The sequence below is a fragment of the Gouania willdenowi genome, chromosome 21 (genome assembly GCF_900634775.1).
Source record: "Gouania willdenowi chromosome 21, fGouWil2.1, whole genome shotgun sequence".
In the NCBI taxonomy this organism is placed as follows: Eukaryota; Metazoa; Chordata; class Actinopteri; order Blenniiformes; family Gobiesocidae; genus Gouania; species Gouania willdenowi.
This window is the reverse complement of record NC_041064.1, coordinates 34,625,674-34,643,185: the sequence shown is the minus strand read 5'-3', so window position 1 is coordinate 34,643,185 and position 17,512 is coordinate 34,625,674. Positions and strand designations below refer to the sequence as shown.

General features: G+C 35.7%; 1 protein-coding gene across 1 annotated transcript; it reads right to left on the bottom strand.

Moving 5' to 3' along the window:
- Positions 1 to 414: 414 nt before the first annotated feature.
- On the bottom strand, positions 415 to 12,465 carry tent5c (terminal nucleotidyltransferase 5C). Its single transcript, XM_028437043.1, has 2 exons — positions 12,260 to 12,465; positions 415 to 3,466 (listed from the first exon to the last, which is right to left on the bottom strand). Exon 2 carries the CDS (start codon positions 3,442 to 3,444, stop codon positions 2,296 to 2,298), a length of 1,149 nt encoding a protein of 382 aa, XP_028292844.1. The 5' UTR covers positions 3,445 to 3,466; positions 12,260 to 12,465; the 3' UTR covers positions 415 to 2,295.
- Positions 12,466 to 17,512: the final 5,047 nt, after the last annotated feature.

Genomic DNA, 17,512 nt, shown 5'->3' with positions numbered 1-17,512 from the left:
AATGCTCATGCGCTAGATGGTGGCCACTAAAGCAGCAGGTGCAAGACTAAACATTTCCCTTTACAGCAGAAAAAACACGTGGACACGAATGAAGGGAAAGACACTCGGTCTAAGTTTCCCTTCAAAGTTGACGCGTCGCCATTAATCGGTCGCCATGGCACCGCTTGTCATTTGTGGGGATCATTAAGCCAACCCGGACGCATCAGGAAAAAAAAACAAAACAAACGAAACTAACAAGTGCTAACCGTGAAAACGTGAAAGCGCCGCGGGTTGGAGGTTTGCTATTTGGGCTGTGTTCAACACTGTCCAGAAAACACACGTTTGGTTTAATGCATTTTCTTTGACCTTGCTTCAAAAGTGAAGGTCAAAAAAAAAAAAGAAAAAAAAAAAAAAAAAAAAAAAAAAAAAGCCAGAGAGCCACAAAATCATCAATAGAAATCAACACAAAGCAGATCTCCAAAGGGGTTTGGAGCATCCAATCAGAGCCCAGCATCAAGCTTTGATCTCTGAGCAGCGCACGCTCTGACAGAAACCTTGAGCTACCCAAAGTTCAACTTAAAAAGAAAAACTCAGAGTGAAAAAGTAGAAGAAGGTCATTGTCTAAGGCAGCAGAAAATAATCATCCAACAAATCAACGACAACTCACTTTCCCTGAGAACCGGATCATCATTGACCACGAGAACTCTAGTGTATTCTCTCAGGGGGAGGGAGGAGGGGAAAGGAGAGCTAAACTAAGTCATTAGCTAGCTGCTGCTTTGGTGTTACGGGAAACTAAAGGTAAACAGCGTGGCCGCGTTGGAGAAGTTGGATATTCATCTAGGAAAGAGCAAGATTCCACAGGATGACAAAAATACTTTGTAGGAATGACATGAAAGGGAAAGGAAAACTAAGCCTAAAATCAAATAAATAAATAGTCGAATTTCACATTCAAATACTTTTTTTTTCCACCCAAAACTAAAGGAAACTTGTCACCGATTTGTTGTTTTAGTTTTTTTTTTTCTTAATCACCTTTGTTTAAAAAGAAAAATGTTAAAAAGTATAAACTCTGCAGGAAGTGGCCGACACTTCTGAAGCTCCCTTTGGTCCACAGCGTACACACACACACACACACACAAAGCAGAGCTACAATCATCTGGTTATCTGGAGGCAGCAGAAATCAGCAGTAGCAGGAATCAGAGTTCATGGAAAGCGAGGGGAGCGGTTTCGCTCAATCTATGAACAACTTCTCGTCTCTCAGCGTGTGTGAAAACCATCTGAAGCCTCGTGCTTACAATTCCTCACAGAGCGTTATTGATGAGCTCCTGGGCTAAAATAGGAGCTGCTCTGACGCCCTAAAGAGGAGCGCCGTGGCCGACCCTCAGAGCAGATCCTCGTCCGTCCTTAACCATAAAAAGAGGATCAAACTCCACGTGGTGCCAGCAGCCTTCTACACGTGTAAAGGCACTGGGTCATTGGGACAAAAAAATAGGAGATAATTATAGATGGGTGCAGCTGCGTCAGAGCAGGATCACGTTTCAAGGCTGCCGTGGTGTCCATGCGCTGCTCCTTTTAAGGGAACGCAGTCACACGTTCTCCACGCTCACGCCGTCCGTCTGTCCCCCTCCCACAATAACCACAGGACGATCACTTCCAGAGGTCACTAGCCACTAAAAACCAGGCTAACGCAAACTCCTCCCAACGCGCAGGAGCTCAGACCGACGAGGACGACTAATGCGAATCCTTCAGACCCTGAACGTTCACAGTGGAAAAGAAACTTTAAAAAACTGCTTTTCTCCCACACAGGCTCATTATCATACATTCAATAAACTGCCCACCTTCCCGAGTGACCAACGCTCACATTAGCCCCACCCCTCATTAACGTTAAACACCTGTGAGATGATATTTTCTAATTCATGATACAATTTTTCAATATTTTCAGCTTTTTTTTTCTCTATTATTTTGCTTTTCTCTCTTTTTTTCCCACCAAACCAATCAAAGGCTACAGCGTTTTATTTTATTTTCTTCCTCCCGTCTCACAAATGTCTGAGCGCACAGGCATGTGCGCAGGCGGTGGGAGGATCTAGCACAAAATGCTCCATTATTAAGAAAAAAAACCAGCTGATAAACAGAAAAAAACTAAATAAAAATAACCAAAAATAAATGTAACACTGACAAACGTTTGTAGAGCAGGAATGAGAAAGAATCCCCAAAACAAAACCACTTTCTACTCCAATGTCTTCAAGAAACTTGCCTCACATCAATCGTTTCTTCCGTTAAAGGCGGCGGCGGCGACGTGCGCTCACACGTGCGCTGGCCTCAGTTACATGGCAGCCACGTGGGAATGTTCTGGTTGGCCACGTAGTAGTTGCTGAAGTTGTGGTCCTGGACGTACGGCGCCGGCTGGTAGTAGCAGGTGACGCAGGAGGCGTCGGGGATGGCGTTCTGCTCGGCCAGGACACGGAACGCCATGAGCGAGATGAGGTGCAGGGTCTGGCGGCGCTCGTGTCCCATGAGGCACACCGTGCTCTCGTTCACCACCCGCCGCAGGATCATCAGGTAGTCGTACTTGCTCTTCTCCTCGCCAACAAAGTGGCTCTGGAGGTAGGCCTCCACCTTACGCTGCTGCTCGCCAATGTCGGGGAAGTCGATGAAGAAGCGTGAGCACATGTAGCGCTCCAGGCCTTTGAACTCCTCCTCGCTGGACGGTTGGAAGTCTCTCACCAGCAGGTTGCAGTACTTGAGGAGGCCCCCGCCGCGGATCTCCTCAGGCCGCTTGGTGGCGATCTGCTTGTTCTGGAGGTGACTCAGCGCTGCGCCGAAGTCCCCGTACACACTCTCCCCGACCACGGTGGGGTGACATGCCGGCGACATGGGCACCTGCGCCTCCTTGTAGAAGTCCAGCATGGAGTCCAGCAGGATTTGGAAGGAGTCCACGCTGAACTCAAACTGCCGACGTATTGAGTCCACGAACTTGAGCTCCACGTTGCGTCCATTGTTGTTGGAAAGCGAGATGAGGCTCCAGCGGTCCTGCTCCGTGTTCACCTTCACCAGCTTCTGGACATACGCCTCCTTCAGGGTCATGGGCGTGATTTTCTCTTTGTTCACACCTTCAGGAAGGAACTCCAACAAGGTTCTCAACACCAGGTCCTTAATGAGCCTGTACTCTGACTCGTGGGGAAGGTCCACCCTGAAGATCACGTCCAGGTCCTTGTAGCTCCAGCCAATGTCCTTAACCAGCACGTGGCTGGCCGTGGAGCCGTTGAGGCGCACGTCCTTCACGTTGATGCCGCTCAGTTCCAGGCGTGAGCGAACCAGAGACACGATGTCGTTGAGCTGCACCTCCAGCGTGGGAAAGTTCCCTCGACCGTGAACAGGAACGACTTCAGTCAGAACCTGGTTGAGCCTGCTCACCTGCTCCCAGGTCAGGACGCTGCTCGCATCACTCACTTCCTCTTTGGTGTTCATCTTCACACAAAGATTAGAAAACCTGAAACGACACCAAGCACGAAACAAAATTGTAATGTTATAAAATATGTAGTTATCTGAAAATTTAAGTTACTGTGAAGTAGTAGTTGTACTTTTTCTTGTTTTATGCATTTTAAAATGAGGACAATCACAGCAATAAAGTTGAACTTTTGACAATACATCTTTATACATATATTAAGTGCATTGAAAGAAAAAAAAAGAAAAATCAAAGATTGAATCAAAACTCATTTTTTTCTTTTAAAAAAGAGATTTTTTTTTAAGCAAAATTGCCCAGCACTATGTACAGCCCCATTTCTTAACTATGCAATTTTATCATATTGCTTCCCGTCTGTTTAGACTTCTAGAATTATTAAACAAACACTAAATGACTAATAATCATTAAGATATACAAGAATACAATGCAAAAATACCAACACTGCTAGTAAATTCACAGATAAAGACAAGACTAGCCATAGATGTATATGTGAATAGTGTGGTCTTACCACGTTAAGTTAATTATTACTCACATACTAATTTATTTATTAGTAACGATCTTATTTCTGGGTTACTTTTATAATGACCAAATATCAATACTTTTCTTTCATTTATATTTACAATTCATTCTTTACGACCCATCCAATCATTAATTTTGTTAAGTTCTCCATTTACTAGACTTAAGTTAATACTGTAGAATATATATGTATGCATCATCAGCAAACAAGATTAGTCCGTTACCATCACACACAAACGGGTTCAGGCTTTGGTCTAATTCTAATCCTACCGTTGAAGGTTTATTATCCTCGTCCAGTTTTGAGCTGTAATATTTTGTGTATGAGAAAGAAAAGCTGACGCACTGTTAAGTTAATCTACCTTCAACTATCCATAAAGTTCCACTGACCTTTGTTCAATAATAAAAGCTGTCTGACACATTGTAAACCATGGGGGTATTTAATCAAACCCAGCTCAGGGTTAAGTCCAGGTTTAACTTGAGTTCGGCTCCGTGAAGCCGGGTTCTAACTGGAACGGCCATTTCATCAATGAGAAAACACCTTGGTTACCATAGTAACAGTCCTTACTTACTACTTTTTAAAATACAGCTTTAAAACGGTATTTTAAAAGATAAAGTAATTAAACAGAATCATTGTAAATGATTAATTATGATTCTAAATCAAAATGACAATAGAATCATTGTTACTTGTTTAATCTGAACCATATTTTTAATGAGATGATCACAATCTCCAATCCAGATTTACATTTTTATTTTTTTTTACGTCCGTCCTTTATTTTCACTGTTCTGTAACAGATGATGTCACATCCTGTTGATCTCAGTATCGTAAAAGCTGCAGCGCATGCGCCCTCACTCTCTAATCATTAAATCTGTGATCAATAGGAGTGTGACGATATATCGCAATATTTTTTCGCACGATTGATTATTTTTTTTAATTTAAGATTTATTTCATCATTTTCAAAACCTTTTCTGTTTTTTCACTAAAATGTGCAGGTACGACTTCACAAAAATGTCACTGTTTGTTGAAGGAACCAATATATTATTTACTGGAATATTGCCCTATAATGGTGTCACTGTTTACAGAAAGCACTATTGGAGATATTTACTCCAATAGTGGCACAGGTGGTAGTGGGTCGTCTTCTGATCGAGAGGTTGGGGGTTCGATCCCAGTAGCTATGTGTCGAAGTGTCCTTGGGCAAGACACTGAACCCTAAGTTTCTCCCAGTGGTCGACTAGCGCCTTGCATGGCAGTCCTGTCCCACTGGTGTGTGAATGTGAGAGTGATTGGGTGAATGAACTGATATGTAAAGCGTTTTGAGACTGTTTCAGTGTGGGGATAAAGCGCTATATAAATCAAGTCCATTTACCATTTACATTGGTATATTGACACTTATTTACAGAAATGTTGCACTAAAATAGTGTCACTGTTCATAGGACACTTTTTCAATTTATTGTCTAAAAAAAAAAAAAATTGTATTTTTTCCCTTAATCTTTTTTTTCTTGTTATGTCATTATCGTAGATCGATTTCTGACCAATATATCGATAATTGCAGTATCGTCATATCGTGAGATAATTGGAAGGGCCGGATTTGGTGCCTGGGCCATGAGTTTGACACGTGTCCAACGCTTTGACATCGGGCCGTTATGCTGGGTTTCCATAACAATCCCAATATTACTGCATGTCCCATATAATACTTCATTTAAATAGCATGCTTTTGAATAAAATAGTTTTTTGTCTATACAGTGTCTGAGTATTTATTAGTGGAGGAATTACACCAACCAAGCATGAGTAATTCTAACTACATTCACCAATTCAACAAAGACCTTTTGGCTTTAAAGTAAGGTAGTAACAAAATAAATAAACTTTAGCTTTCCTTCACAAAATGTGGCCATCAGAGGGATATAAATTTAAAAATTCACACACCTAATCAATCCACCTACGCTGTGAAAAATTCCTGATGAAAATCCTGATTTCTATGGGATTTTTCCTATAAAACGAGTGGCTGAGTGTTAGCATTGTTGCTAAAGTTTCTCTTGAACATAATCTCTCAGGACTCCAGTGTAACCCTCCAGTTACACTGTAAATGACTCAAGGCATATACAATTTTAAATGAATAACAGTACCATAGTTGGTATTATTAAACATGTTTGGTACAGTTTCAGGAAGTTTAATGGCAGTAAAGTCATCTCAACAGGGAAAGATGATCAACAGAAACAAAATGGTAAAGTGTAAAGTGACGCAATTATGGGTAGAACCTGGAATTGAATTTGGGAAATTTTGAAAGGGAAAATCCCACGAGTACCAACACATCATAGACTGGTGGGTTGAAGGTCCTGCTACAGCTCCTCTCATGGATTTATTTACAAAGCCTTTCTCTGGAAGCTTCCCATTGCTTTTAGTGTGTGAGCCAAACTGATGATAAACATTTCATTCTCCTCTGTCTACAAACTATGGCCTTTCCCTTTCATCACCTGTGGTTTCCCTTTTCAAGGTAAACATGTTTGTTATGAAAAAACACTTATTGTTCACCATCTAGTTTAGTTATCATTACATCCTGTTAGAAGGGCATCAGTTCACAGAAAGAAACCAGGTTCAGACACTCACCTGCTTTTCACTTTAAAAATAAACAGAACCAAACAAGGAATGTTCAGAAGAATGTGGACAATAACACTTTTATAATCAGACACTTTAACCAACCACAGTGTCCAAAACTATGGAAAACTGAGCATAACTTTGACTTAAAGCTGATATCTGGAGTTTCTGAGAAATCTATTATGTATGATTCTTTTTTTTTTTTTTTTTTTTAAAGTCCAATTGTTAAGGCACAAAATACATTTTCAGATGCACTTTTAAAAAGAAAAGAACTATTATGCAGTTTTGCATTGTTTCCTATAGAACCAGAATTTAAATTAATAGGCTTCTTCTTCATTTGTATTATTCCTTTATTTATTTAATTCAAGATTTATTTTTAGTTAAATTGCATTGTTTTGAATAGCTTATCAAGTGATTCTTTTGACAATGAAAAAAAAAAACCGGTATTTTCTAGTTTTTTTCCCCTAAAAAAAAAAAAAAAAAAAGGAATATTTTTCAGTCATCATTTCACTACAGTCCCATTTTGTAAAATAAATCGCGAGAGAATCGTATCGTGAACCCAGTATCGTGAATCGTATCGGGAGTTGAGTGAATCGTTACATCCCTAATGTATATAAGTCCCGCCTTCGTCCTATAGACCTCTATACAAATGCAAGAAAGCGCCAACTTCGCCCAGCCAATAGGCTTCAACTTCCTGGAGCGAGGACTGTCAATCAAAGTGAATGCGTGTGCAGCGTCACAACAGCAAACACGTATCACTGAGCAGCGTAGCGTCATGGAGGATCGCTCCGAAACTCCAGTTACACATTCGAACGGACCATAATTTGGCGACATTTCTCATGAACACGTGATAAACATGTTTTAATTAAAAGTTATGGCACTAACAATAAATGTGTAGTTTTTGTAGTTATGTGACTTTGTTATGCTTTGTAATGCGCAGGCACAAACGTAGAGGCGTAGCTTCTGGTAGATTGGCAGAGCCAGTGGAGGAAGCAGAGCTGTTGAGGGCGGGACATCGAGACGTTCTCTCAGAAACTACGGATAGCAGCTTTAAGTTCTACTAGTATCACATTTACTAGTTCATCAGTAGACTTTACGAAAGTCGTAGAGTACTAGTAAAGCAAAAAGTGTCACCAGTACTACTAACTAGTAGAGAAGGGCAATATTGACTAAAAAAAAAAAAAAACATATCCCGATCATTTCTGGTATTATCACGATAATGATAAAAATCACTATGAATACAAATAAATAAATCTAAAAAAATCACAACTTAGTGGAAAACAGGTTCCTTACAAACACAAATAAATGTTAATACATCAACACTAGACACATTAAAAAAGGCTACAATAGCTGTTGACTCAGACTTTATGAGCTGATATTTTATGGAATAAATTGTGTGCAATTAATTTCTTTCCTCACTTGAAATGAAATTATTTTCTAAAAACTAAATTAAAAAAAATAAATAAATAAATAAATCACATGAAAAGCACAAATAACTCCAATAGTGTTTCTACTGCTGATGAATCTTGTTTATTTCATATTTGATAATGAGTTACATAAAGTTATGATTGATTAATAACTGATTTCTTATTAAATCAAATCAAGCTGATGATTTAATCATTCAGTATATTTAGGTGTAATAATCTCAATAGTTATATTATTCTAATGGGACCAGCTTTGTCTTGTGAACACATGAAATATAATTTTTTTTTAAAAATTGCATTTCACAAGTTGGGACAACTGCTAGCATTAGTTATTATGCTAACATTTCACATGTGTGGCTCTCTGTGGTTTTATGACAGTAAGACATGTTCTTTTAATCTTTACTTGGTCTGTCCCTTATATGGAGAGGTTAGCATTAGCTCTTAGCCCAGTCTGTGTGTCGGTGTGTTAGCTTAGCATAGCTAGTTTTAATTGAGTTTCCAGTTCGTAATTATTGCTACAGGTTCATCTCTGTCCCCGTGTTTGTGGAACTGTGGGTTTTTTCTGCTATCTGTACTTTTCTAAAGTATTTCGTTTTTGGCGACTTCTTACTTTTACTCTTTACTTTTTGAAACAAATATTTGTACTTTTGACTCCTTAAATATTTAAAGTGAGCCTGTTACTTTTAAGTCCTTTGAAGATGACGTCACAACTTAAAAAACACAAATTCACAACCACGACGCAGCCTGTGAAAGGCTTTTCAGACTCATTTTCAGACCAAAAAAAAACATTTTAATTACAAATTGTATCTATGAGTGCTAAATTCTCCAGGTGTTCATAAAAGGAACAGATTTTATTTATTTCCATGTACCAGTTTTCTATAAGTTATTTAAAAAAAAAATAAAAGATACTGAATTTACTGGTTTTAAAAATCTTTTATTATTGAAGGGATATTTGTTTTACTTTTTTAAACACATTAAATAGCATGTACTTTAATACTTTTACCGGAGAACTTTTTTTATTCAAGTATCTATACTTTTACTCGAGTACTGATGACTACCGGTAGTACTTTTGCATCCTCTGATACTAGTAAACTAGGTCTGAATATTATGTGATTCTAGAGCTGAGGTTATGTCATCAAATTGTGATAGAATCAGATTTTCATGCACGAATAATGTGTAGCCAGAATAATCAACTGTTTACTGTGATTATTGGTTTTTGTCACAAATTAAATTACACCATATGTTAGGGATGTAATGATTAATCGTAAGGCAGTTAAAAATCGATTCATAGGCATCACGGTTCACATCCATACTGTGAAAATTGAATTGCAGTACTTTTTTTTTATATATATATCCCTCCCTTGTCCAGAAGTGTTGGTGGCAGGAGGAATCTGCTACTACTTTCTTTCTGGCCGCCTTCTACTCTTAAACATATTCATAAATGATTCCTTACCACCCCTTTAGCACCGAAAGAATCTGTAATATTACGTGAATATCTGTAAAAGTCACGTTTTTCTATTAGCTCTGTCTGCTAGCGCATAGCATCTCTTCTTCACTGCAAGAATTTCTGCATGACAACCGACCACTGGGTTAACAGCGCCCTCTGCTGGTCCAAACAAACATCTGACGTAAATACAGTGCAATGACTTTTTTTTTAAAGTCCAATTGTTAAGGCACAAAATACATTTTCAGTTGCACTTTTAAAAAGAAAAAGAACTATTATGCAGTTTTGCATTGTTTACTATAGAACCAGAATTTAAATTAATAGGCTTCTTCTTCATTTGTATTATTCCTTTATTTATTTCATTCAAGACTTAGCATTAGTTAAATTGCATTTTTTTGAATAGTTCAAGGGATTCTTTTGACAATGAAAAATAAAAGGAAAACAGTGCAGCTTTTTATAGTTTTTTTCCCCCAAAAAAATAAATAAGTCATCATTTGTGTACAGTCCCATTTTGTAAAATAAATCATGAGAGAATCGTATCGGGAGTTGAGTGAATCGTTACATCCCTACCATATGTAATTATTTGATATATTGATGCCAATTTGTTAAAAGAAAAAAAAAAAAAAAACATTTGGTTTTATTTTGGTATTGTTTATCTTCCAGCTTCTCTTTGTCATTTTACAGGCATTTATATTCATTTTTAGATTATATAACGTCCTTTTCACAGTCAGTGTATTACTGCCATTATCTGTAGATAATGGCAGTAATACACAATATCCCATGCTTTGACTTTATCAACTCAAGTGAATATAAAATAACAAAAAAGACAATTTTCTCCTATTCAAAGTGCAAAAAGTACGACTGTAAATGAAACGCAAAAACAGAGACTGATAATTCATGCCAGTCTAAATTAAAACCAAATTCTACCATCATTACATTTGTCAAAATAATATTCCCATCTGTGCATCACACATTTTTTTTTTTTTTTTTAAACTACAACGACATGTCTGAAGCCATTTAACACCCATTTGTGATCATTTAAGATTAATCTGTGTTGGTTCGTATAATCTAATGTAATATCTGTTATTTCTTGTTCAACTTTAAGGATTTTGTGACTTCATTTGTAATCGTTTGTTTCCTCGACGTCAGCGCTTCTCAACCTTATTTTGGCGGGTCACGACCCCGTTTTACCACAAATTTGTAGCAATACCAGAAACATTATTTTTTCTTCTAGAATTGACTTTTGATCATGTTTGTGATATTATCATAGACAGGATTAGTGACAGCTCAGATATTTTTAAACTGTATTTTATTCTAACTAGATTTACATTTGAGAAAGTAAAAGTAATGGAATACAGTTGTTTGAGATTGTGTGGCATTTTAATTTGAAAAAGATAAATTTAAAAACAATGCATATATGTAATTTAAATTTAACAGCAGTATAGAAAGTATAACGTAAAAATAAAGAGGCATTTTATAATAAAATAAAAATAAAATAGATCAGTCTAGAGTCTCTAAAGAGGTTAGAAAGTAGTCAGAATTATAATTATTAAACTAAATCATCTATCATATTTAATGTGTGGATAGACTTGATTAATTTGTTGGATTCTATGTGATATTTACACTTAATGCTGTAAAGTGTAGATTAGTTTTTTTAAATTTAGACTTAAAAAATAAAAACATCAGGTTAAGTGTTGAGTTTTTTTGTATAAAAATATATTTTGCCGTCAGATTTACTGTAAATTTCCAATTATTAATAAAAACATTCCATATCATTCCAGAACAGTTCAATTTACTGGATATTCGTAAAATAAGTGCAGCATATCGTCATATAAATCACAAATATTACTTAACTCAGCAAACTTTGAAATTTAAGAATTAATGGGATATATATTATTTATGATTGAATATTGCATTTCTTTTATCTTGTTTGGAATAGAAAATCTATAGGCTAAAAGCCAAATATTTTTCCAATTACTGCAAAGCACATGTGTCAAACTCAAGGCCCGGGGGCCAAATCTGGCCCTTTAGAGCATCCAATTCAGCTCGCAGGAGAAAGTGTGTGTCAGCATAAACATGAATTATTGTGTAAATTATCAAATAATTCAGTTGTAAATATCTTTAATTCAACAATTTCATTAAACTCCACTATATGTTTGGTGGCTTGCATTTTTCCTTTATGTATATCACATGAAAGCAGTCATTTTCAAAATCAAAATTGTGGAAATAACTAAATATTGACACATCTTGCAATTTATTATAAACAATTCCCGAAAATTCCTCTAAATTACACAAAAATTGGTAACAAAATCAAGAATTTTTGAAGTAAAGTTTTGGCAAGGACTGATATTAAAAACTAGGTCAATTAATGCTTAAATTGTTATTTTTCTCACCTAAAACTCATGGGCCGGATTTGGCCCCCGGCCCATGAGTTTGACACACGTGGACCTTAAAATTATCTTTAATTTACTCCTGACAATTTAAATTCCAGGCATGATTGAAAAATAATAGATATAAATAAATGACTTTAAAGACTTGCATTGTTTGGTTGTTGAGCTGATTGGTGACCCATTCAGCACGAGCTCAGCCACGCTCAGTGCGTGACGTTTCCCGAACAGCACGTGTAGAACGTGTCCAGAAACACCGAGTCGTGCTTTTTTTAAACGCCGCACTCGTGTCTTTGTCCCCCCGGTAAAAAAGCCTGTGTCCCCCGGTAAACAAGCCCAGCTGTGTCCGTTCATTATACCCAGCTGACAAACTTCCACCTCAATTAATGCATTAAAACATCAACTTCTGCTCGAGTCACTACGACTGGCTTTAAAAGATGAGCTTTTAAAAGTACTTACGTGTCAGTAAAGATGGTCTTTAATCACTTAAAGTCCAACAGAAGAAGAGAAGTCCAGGGAAACAGCCCCACATAATCCACAGCCACGCGCAGCATCGGTCAGAAGTTAAACTGAGTGCTGACCTTTCCGAGACACCCTCCTTTATAGAGCCGAACTACGACCTTTCGTCTAAACACAGCCAGAGTGACGCTACAGCGCAGCCTAACGGTGGACGACACTTATATTTAAATATGTACCGCTTTATAAACACACATTTGACCTGATAATAATGAGAAAAAAACCCAAACTTATCAGCAACAGGTGAATGTGTCACAGGCGGAGCACATAGATCCATAGCCTGTTTGTATCAATGCGCCGGCTCCTGATTGGTCAAAAAGGATTTTGTGTTGCTTAGTAACCAGGAGCGTTTCAAGGAAGTTAAAGTTTTCTGTTTTTGCTTTTCACTTTTTCTTCTTTCATGAAAAAAACTTGATTTAATCCAATAGTTCAATTAGTTGTTTTTTTTTTATTGTAAATACATTGATTAGCCCTTTGGTTCTTTTTTGTTCTGTTCTTTATGTCTTTTATCTTGTTTATAATCTGTATTAATGTGGAAGTGTGCCTTTTGTTTGTATTTGTACTTGTTCAATTAAAAAAAAAAACTTAAAATAAATCGTAGTATTATTATAATAGCTTAATTGTTAATATAGATAAATCATATAAAAAAGAAATGACTAAATATATATAAAAATAAAAACATGAAACATTATCTAATCTATTATTATGATCATTATTACTCCTAATATTATTATTATTATTATTATTATTATTATTATTATTATTATTATTATTATTATTATTATTATTATTATTATTATTATTATTATTATTACTGGACCTTTGTTATGAGTTGGTTCCCTTTAGGACAAGCCCAGCATCATTACAGTGGGAAACGATGGGACAGCAGGTGTTCTCAAGCTGGGGGTCTGGACCCCATTTGCGTTCGCAAAGACACTGAGAGGGGGTCGCCAGATGCCCTCAAGAAACAGAATAACAATTTGAGCCCATTTTTGCTTATTTTTAACATTTTTCTGCAACTACACCAAACTCACCATATTTTAACATATTTTCATCACTATTTCTTGAAATATTTTTGCTACATTACTCCTATTTCTGACACTTCTACATTACATTTCAATGCCTTTTCTGCACATTTTTTTCCCCCAGTTGTAAGTCATTTTCAGCTCTTATAAAGCCTTTGCACCACTTTTCCACCCAATGTCACATATTTTGACCCATTATTGTCACTTTTAACCTATTTTCACCATATTTCATGCTTATTTTGGCCAATTTAACCACATTCACCATTTGTCCTGACCATTATTTGCCGTTTTAAACTAATTGTTCCTTCTTTTTAAATAGCATTACCGTGATGTCTGTTTTACTTTGTGCTGTAACGTAAAGACTGTTGAATCCACATCCACATGCCATTAAAATATACCATTCCTCGAATATATATATATTTGAATAAATGAGTTTATTTTGTAAAAAATACCAAAAAAAAAACCCACATAAATACAATAAAAGGTCAAAGTAAAAGTTTGCTCTCCTTGTGTGAGAGGTATTACAAAAAAACAAATCAAATGAAACCCTTTATTTACATACCAGTAACGTTTATATTGTCTGATCCAAGGGCCACATTATCAATATATTTATATCAGCATTTAGAATATTGACCAATCAGAGCATGAACACAGGAAAAATATAATATTTTGTGTGTTTTTGGAGTTATTTATTATATTATTTGTGTATTTTCATTGTCATCTTGTCATTTTGTGTATTTGTGCTTTTATTTTTGCATGTTTTTCTTTCTTTACTTTTTTGTCATTTTGTTATTATTTCGGGGGCCACTCCAAGTTAGTCCGAGGGCCATAAGTTGCCGATGTCTGATCTATGAGACTAAAAGTAGTCTGTGTTTCCATCCATGTGTAAACAGTGAGTGAGGACGTGTAGATAATGTGGTTTATCTGAAGAAGTCGTTTATCAGCTCAGAGCAGAGAAGTGACAGAAAATATCAGTAACACACAATCATAGACGTGAACACAGCCAGAAACAAATAACTCACTGCAAGAATTCTTAACCTTGGGATCGGGAGACACTGGGAGGAGGTCGCCAGGTGCCTTCAAGAAACTAAGAATATTCTTTGAACAATTTTAGCCCATTTTTACTTATTTTTAACCATTTTTCTGCAACTAAACCTAACTTGTCTTATTTTAATCTATTTTCATCACTTTTTCTTGCAATATTTTTGCTCCTTTTAATGCGTTTTTGCTACATTACTCTCATTTCTGACACTTCTTCATCAAATTTCAATTTCTTTTCTGCACTTGTAAACCCTGTCCACCACTTTTCCACCCAATGTCACTCATGTTGACCCATTATTGTAATATAATCTACTGCAGGGGTTCCCAACTTGGGGTCGGGAGACACTGGGAGGGGGTTGCCAGATGCCTTCAAGAAACAGAATACTTTTTGAACAATTTGAGCAAATTTTTTACTTATTTTTACCACTAATTTCATCACTTTTTCTTACACTTTTATGTCAAATTTCAATTCATTTTCTGCACTTTTAAACCTTGTCCACCACTTTTCCACCTAATGTCACATGTTGACTCATTATTGTCACTTTTAACCTATTTTCCTATTCCTATATTTCATGCTTATTTTGGCCAATTTAACCACATTCACCATTTGTCATGCCCAATATTTGCCAGTTTAAACTAATTGTTCCTACTTTTAAATTACATTTCTGACACTTTGAACCATTTTACCACTTTTTTTTCTTGTTCGTTTTTGGCCACTCTAATTTGCAACTTTTAACCAATTTCTGTGGTTTTTAAAATCCCATTTAATTTTCCACCATTTTTTGATAACTTTGAACCCATTTTATTTCTGATTAAAACAAATATTTACATCTTTAAGATGACTATATACTATGGCACAAATAATAATAAACATCCTGGATAACCTCAGGGCTGCAGAGAACGTTCATGTTTTTTAGGAACAGGCTCAAGACCCGCCTTTTCAAATGATCTTTTAACTAATCATTTATTCAGTTTAGGATTGTAATCTTTCATGTTTCTATGTATGAAAAGCACTTTATAAATAAACATTGATTAATTGATTGATTGATAACAGTGGATATTATTCAGATGAATAAATAAATGTGGTTATCACAGATTCATAGAACAATGGACCATCATTTTTCTGACTTTAAGAATGGACCCCTTTATGAAATTAATATTTTAGTGTTGAGAAACAAAAAAAAAAAAAGAGTTTTCCTTTTTATATTTATGTAATCAATCATTCAATGTGTGCACTGGCTGTTTCATATTCCATCCATCATTGTTGCGTCTTCAGGTGATGCTTCCTACAAGTAAAATATAATTTATTTATAGATTATAATAGAAAAGCTTGGAAACATATTAATTGGATTTGTTTGAAAATCAAGATTGGGAGAAAACTATTATATGTTTATTAAATATGGAATTATTTACAAATAATTCACATCAGTGCATCACACGTCATGGAGCATTAAAGTGTTCAGTGTGACTCAGTGGGTACTGCAGACACACACACACACACGTACGTATCAAAGCAGACGGACGCTGACGTCACTCAGCAAACATCACAAAGCTCTTGGTTTCCAGGAGACACTCTGATACAGGCGGGGATTGAACCAGCAACCTCTGACATCTGATACAGCTGTTGACTGGACACGTACCAGGGACACATGGAAAGATTTTCCTCTCCAGCATCACCACCTGCTAAAAAACTAGTTCTCAACCTTTTCTCCCCAAAATAAAGGTTCCAGAGACCAGGGACCCCCAGTGAAGAACAGTCATGTGGAGACAGGACCATCTATAAGGGGGAATAAAGGGGAGAGATTTTTGGGGTCCATCCATAAAGTCAGTAAAATGATGGTCTATTGTTCCATGAATCTGTGATATACACATTTATTTATTCATCTGAATAATATCCACTGTTATCCAGGAACGTTTATTATTATTATTATAGTCATCTTAAAGATGGAAATCCTTGTTTTAACCAGATTTAAAATGGGTTAAACGTGACCATAAATAGTGGAAAAGGTGGTGAAATTAGATTTTAAAACCACAGAAACTGATTAAAAGTAAAAACAGACAGAAAAACTTGTAAAAAAAAAAAAAAAAAAGTTCATTGTATCATTATTTCACTAATTATCATAAACTAATACTGAGTACTAAATAATTTCATGTCTTTCTGTCATTGATCCATGTGCTTATCAAAGGCCAAAGGTTATTATTTTACTACCTGCTGCCACCTGCTGGCCTAACACAGAATCTAAATAACTTCTTCCATGAATGTTGAATATTTTTTAATTCATTGTTTTTATGGCCTTCATTACGAAAAACAAAAATAGTAATAATAGTAAATTATTTTATTTTAATAGAACAAAGAAATGGGGAAATGACTATTTTGTCCAATTTTGACTAAAAAACCCACAAAATTACAAGAAAAAAACGACTCATGAAAGATGCCTTACAACAAAATATAAGAAATGCAAAAATACACAAAAGAAATCCATAAAAAAACACACAAACATAACAGAAATATCCCAAATTAAAAATGACAAAGATACAAAAACACACGAGTACAAAAAATAACAAAACCACTCCAGAAAAATACAAAGAATGACAAAAATGCACAAAACATCCAAATTTACAAAAATACACAGAATAAATCCAAAAACAAGAAGCACAAACTGAATCCAGAAACATGCAAAACAGAAAAATGCTAAATTAAAACAAAAACGGACAAAATAAAAATACATAAAACGACTTCAGAAAGATATAAAACAACAATACAAAAAAGACAAAAAAAATTACACATTATAAAAAACACAGAATACTGTGAAATAAAAATACACAAAATGACCAAAGAAAAAGACACAAAACAGCAACAAAGGTGCATGAAATGGCAAAAAAAAATTAAAACATTTACAGAAAAATACCCAAACAAAAATAGAAAAAATGACTAAAAACACAAAAAACAAGAAAAAACAAATATGAAAGGATATAATATAAAACAAAAACACACAAACACCTGTGTTAATGTTCTGATTGGTCATTATTATTAATGCTGATATGAATGTTGATCATGTGACTTTTTTGTGGCCCCGCCCTCTGTGATAAAAGTTGTAGAACAAACAGGTCAAAGGAAAAACACTGGCAG

Coding starts and splice junctions, on each gene's coding strand:
- tent5c (XM_028437043.1), bottom strand. CDS start 3,444: ATGAACACCAAAGAGGAAGTGAGTGATGCGAGCAGCGTCCTGACCTGG.